At 43.0% G+C, this 5,231-nt stretch overlaps 1 protein-coding gene across 1 annotated transcript; it reads right to left on the reverse strand.

Moving 5' to 3' along the window:
- Window positions 1–1,240: 1,240 nt before the first annotated feature.
- Window positions 1,241–4,807, reverse strand: LOC132461290 (gamma-glutamylaminecyclotransferase-like). Its single transcript, XM_060056334.1, has 2 exons — window positions 4,654–4,807; window positions 1,241–4,073 (listed from the first exon to the last, which is right to left on the reverse strand). Exon 2 carries the CDS (start codon window positions 4,028–4,030, stop codon window positions 3,548–3,550), a length of 483 nt encoding a protein of 160 aa, XP_059912317.1. The 5' UTR covers window positions 4,031–4,073; window positions 4,654–4,807; the 3' UTR covers window positions 1,241–3,547.
- Between the last annotated feature and the right edge of the window lie 424 nt (window positions 4,808–5,231).

A 5,231-nucleotide genomic window follows, 5' to 3' on the forward strand; every position in this document is an offset into this window, starting at 1 on the left:
TCCTGTTAGGTCCTGTTAGGCAACTAGAACATCGAAGTCTTGTCCACATGTCGGAATGCCTCCGAGCCTGTCCTTCAAAGACATTGGCACGTGATAACGTGTGGTTTCCTCCCACACTTCGGGCAAAAGCTCTAGTGCAGCTGGCCAGGTGCCAGGAAGGGAGGCGAGGTATCTGTCACGAAAAGGGTCCATAATGTCGGGTGAATTATGGAGAAACTCCAAAACAGACCTGTCTGTCAGCACTAAAAACGTTTCATGCACACACACAAGCACACACATGCACACTTGTACATGCGTGCACACAAACACGCGCGCATGCACGCCGCACATGCACACACACACACACACACACACACACACACACACACACACACACAGACAAGACAGACATACGCCGGCTGCACATACATACATGCATGCACACACACACACACACACACACACACACACGGACGCACATGCACACACACACACACACACACACACACACACACACACACACATTCACATAGTCTACGTATACGCATGCACACATACACGCACGGACGCCGGAAAAGCATCTTAAAAAATACAGAAAAACGATTCAGATATGCAAAGCCGGGAAGCCCCCAGCAAAGTTCTGGAAGCTTAAATAAATTAACAGATTTAATTTGTGTATAATTCTTAACAGACAGGCTAAGACTGGTACGTTTTTAGTCCAACAACAATATCACAGGTCAGACTTAATTTTGTACATGTGTTTAACATTGGCAAAGACTTCTACTATTACTATTAGGCTACTATTTATTTGCATTATTTTTTTTATAATTGTATCAATGCCGCCGCATGCCATGATGGCAGAAATGTTTTCCGTGCATTCCGTGTAATGAAACCGTATATAGGCCTATATATTTTATATCCACTGCTGCTGTTAGTTGATGACATAACCACGTTATAGCAGGCAGACGGAAGGTCGTTTTTGCCCCCCTGGTGGGCAACTGTTGAGGGGTTACAGTGAGGAGGCATTTGTATAAAATACAATATGTTGAACAGAGACACCTTGTGGCCAACCATATATTACCCCCGCGTTAGAAGGCCAAACTTACTCATAGTAAGAGGTCATTGTTTACAACTGAACCATTTAAATGACCTAGAGATGATCAGAGTCAGAATGTGTGAGGTTTACATTGCCTCCTAATGCCTTGTGAATATTTTAATTGGGTAACCAGTACTTCACACAAGTGATTACAGCACAACAGGATTTATAACCAGTGGAATGTTTAATTTATTTGGGGGGCTACACATACAGAAAAACCAGATGAAAAAGTAAATTAAATTTCTCCTGTATATCAGAATCAAATCACACCCTCAATGTCTTAAAAGCATACTTTCAAATCAACAAATATGAACTTGTCTGTTCGGTTTAAATACACCTCTCACATATATCAATCACTGTGATTCTGATTTATTTGTCACCTATTTTGAAAACTATTTCCCGCAAAATCCCATTTGATTGGCTGAAGTCCTGTGTGTACTCGGGTAATACACTACATGTACATAACGATGATTGAGGTAGACCATTATGGCATTTCACATATTGATGGGTTCAGAGTGGATTTTACAATGTGATTCTGGATGTACATGCATTAAAATGCATTTTAAATGCCTGTAACTTGTTTAGGAGTCCGTTACGTTAACTTTGGTCATCCTTAGAGGAACAAACATTTAGAAATTCCAAAATATAATTTATGTTTGCGTCCATGTTTCTTTCGTGCCAGACATTGGACTTCAAATATGGTGGCTGTCCTGTACTCTACTGCTCGATAGAGAAACCATGGTTGCAGTTTAAATCCACCAGTCGACTGAAGCTTCGATTCAGGAAATTCTTCATTAATGAATCCTTTTTAAATTAAAATGAAAAAGTTCAAAGCCCATAATAAATCTAAAAAGTGAGGCGGGCACCTTGTTTGATAGCCCTACAGCTGACACACACACACACACACACACACACACACACACACACACACACACACACACACACACACACACAACTTCTAGATTGTAGTTGTTTCAGGCTTTTAAAAAATATATTTTACTGTCACACACACAAACAAACACGCACAATGTGTAAGCAAGGTTTTACAAGCTTGTCTTTTCTGGTGTATTTAAGATTATTATACGGTAAATCCCAGTTGGCTCATTGGGAGTAAGGCCTCTCTCAAAAACGACAGATTTAGCTATGGTAGGTTGGCTGCCTCTATATGCATGATTGCAAACCATTATTGGTTTATTAATTGGTTATTAATGGTTAATTAATTATTATCCAATGCATTTATCTGGTCAACGTTTTACATTATAACAAAGTAGAGGTATATTATTTTCTATCCATTTTCACCACTCTGATCAAGGAGCAGAGAAGAGTCCAGTACACTCCACGGTTGATCCCCCCCCCCCACACACACACACACACACATTACATACTGTACATACATAAGTACACACACACACAGAAGGAGCAGAGAGGAGTCCATGTTTGAATCCCTTCGACCTGGACCATATGGCTGAACAATTTGGGGTGATAATCAAATTGGGATTATTCCGACCAATATTGCGATTTAGCAAACGATTTTTCTTTTTGAAGTTCCTTTATATTCTGTAATACTCAGTAAACAATCAATAAATCATTCTACAGTAAGACCAGTGTTTCCCCTACCATTGTTCAGGCCTGGCGGGCCGCCAGGCCAACGAGCGCCCCCGCCAGGCCAACAACCGGCCAAAAAAACGAAAAAGAGGAAAAAAAATAAATATATATATATATATATATTCTGTGTCGCGCGTGCGCAGATGATGCCCCATCATAACGGACAATCTGACAGCATTAAGTTATATCATCATTAGCATGGCAGAGCAATTCTTCCAAAAGCCTAGAAAGATTAAGTGTAGCAACCAGCCATGTTCACTGTGTTCATAATAAAATAAGTGTATTGTAAATAAAATGAGTGTATTGTAAATAAAATGAGTGTATTGTAAATAAAATTTGTGTATTGTAAATAAAATTAGTTTATTGTTAATAACGTGTTTATTGAATCATTATCAACTTGTGATGGCTAAGCAAGTGTTTTATATGGAAATAACCAACAAATACTCTAGCATCCCGTGAAAAATGTATAACAAATCACACTATCAGCTCTTACCACCGGGCCTAAAAAAAATTCTAGGGGAAACACTGAAGACCAACATAACATTGGAAGCCGTCAACATATAAACTGCTCTTTCCCTTAGGCCAGGCCTATGTGTTGAGATGAATTGATATTATAACTATATTATAACTATTGAAAAAAGTAAAATTGTAAAAGAAAAAGTAAAACATTCGTTTTTTTTAATCAAAGCCTTCCTGATTTGCAAATCGCGTTCCATTACATTGCGAACGAGGTATGAATTTGATTAATCAATCAGCACTAGTACATACTACACATCACAAAGTATATGAAGGTGTGTGCGTGGGGGGGTGTGTGTGTGTGTGTGGGGGGGGGGGGGGGGGTTACAAAACAGGGGGGCATGCCTAATTTCATTGCCTTGACTCGCGGTCAACGTACACCAGCCCGTGTTCCCCGTGCGCGTCGTAGCTCTCGTGGGTGGGCAGCGCACGCCACTCTGGCTCGAACGTGGTCGTGCTGTACATGTGCGCCTCCACCGTGCCCCCCTCGGGCGGCATGTCCTCATTGGATGACTCCGGCCACGCCCCCTTCTCCCATCGCTCCACCTCCAGCCGGACCACCGTCCGCTGGTACATGGTGGGAACGCACTCGAAGGCGTCCAGGAAGCCGAGCATGCGCTCGTCCACGCGGTAGACCTCCCCCCACACCCGCACCCCCTCCCCGGGGAGGTTCATGAGGTAGGGGATGTGGTTGTCCCCGGCGATGACCAGCGGATAGCGGTCCAGGGTGCGGGCGGGGGCCAGGAAGTGGGCGTGGCCGTGGGCGGGGTCCAACATGCGGTGGTGGTTGGGCTGGCCCTGCTTCAGGGTGCCGTAGACGAAGACCCTCGCCATGAGGAGCAGGGGCCGGGCGGGGGGCCGCAGGGTGGGAGTTGATCTGTGAAGGGGGGGAGGGGTTAGGCTTCTGCTGGGGGGGGTGTGTGTGTGTGCGTATGCTTCTGCTGTGTGTGTGTGTTTGTGTATGGGTGTGACGTTAAACCCTTAACATTTATTATAGATATTAACCGTAGATGTAAAGTACTGTGTGTTTGTGCTGTGTGTGTGTGTGCGTGCATGCTTCTGCTGTGTGTGTGTGCGTATTTGTGTGTGGTTGATGTTAAACGATAGCATTTTTATTATATTAGCTGTGTGTGTGTTTGACATTAAACCCTTTTCATATATATCAGCTGTGTGTGTGTGTGTGTGTGTGTGTGTGTGTGTGTGTGTGTGTGTGTGTGTGTGTGTGTGTGTGTGTGTGTAGTCTCGCAAAGCCAGACCAAACTACAGCAAGTAGAATGTGTGTGTGATATTATACCCTTAATATTTACAGCCCTAATGCAACATGCTGCCAGCCAGTATACAGAGATTATAAAAAAGTATGCGATTTGGAACGCAGCCATAATGCAACATGCTGTCAACCCATGGACCTATTAAAGAATATGTTATCAGCCATGGTGCAAAGGTAAAAAGTTTTTTACCGAGAATATATAGTGGAGATTCCGAGCTGCGTCTTCTTCCCTTTCTTCTTCTCCGTCCTCTTCTTCAGTCAGAGCGCCGGCAGTGCATACTTCCGCTTAGCGGCCAAGTCTGGTATTGCAGCCGTTTTAGCGGGCTGTGGAAGGGTCCAAAAATTCAAGGAGTCCCAAGTAGATATCGCCGTTCACTCCAATACAAGTGGGGAACAGGAATGTGTCCCCGCAAAAAAATTAGGGATATCAATCAAAGGCTCATAATTATATTTATGCCAATGTTCTAAAAAAAATTATTTTTTTTCTTTTCAAAACGCCTCCTCAAGCGTTTTATTAGCCGTTTTATGTAGGCCTATTTATTTTTTTGCTGTAGATGGAGGGGTGGGCAGCTGAAAGGAGTCTTGTAGAGAAACAAACGGCTCAGTGCCATGGACCTATAAAACTAACTTCTCGTGTTCGAGGTTTTTCCTTTTACTTAATATGAATGGCGTTGAACACGGGTATCCAAAACACGAATATCTTTAAAATAGCTGGAACAGGCACGGACGTATTGATTACCTGAATGATTATGGGAGACCTACATAATT

The sequence above is a fragment of the Gadus macrocephalus genome, chromosome 7, assembly GCF_031168955.1.
Source record: "Gadus macrocephalus chromosome 7, ASM3116895v1".
In the NCBI taxonomy this organism is placed as follows: domain Eukaryota; kingdom Metazoa; phylum Chordata; class Actinopteri; order Gadiformes; family Gadidae; genus Gadus; species Gadus macrocephalus.

Coding starts and splice junctions, on each gene's coding strand:
- LOC132461290 (XM_060056334.1), bottom strand. CDS start 4,030: ATGGCGAGGGTCTTCGTCTACGGCACCCTGAAGCAGGGCCAGCCCAAC.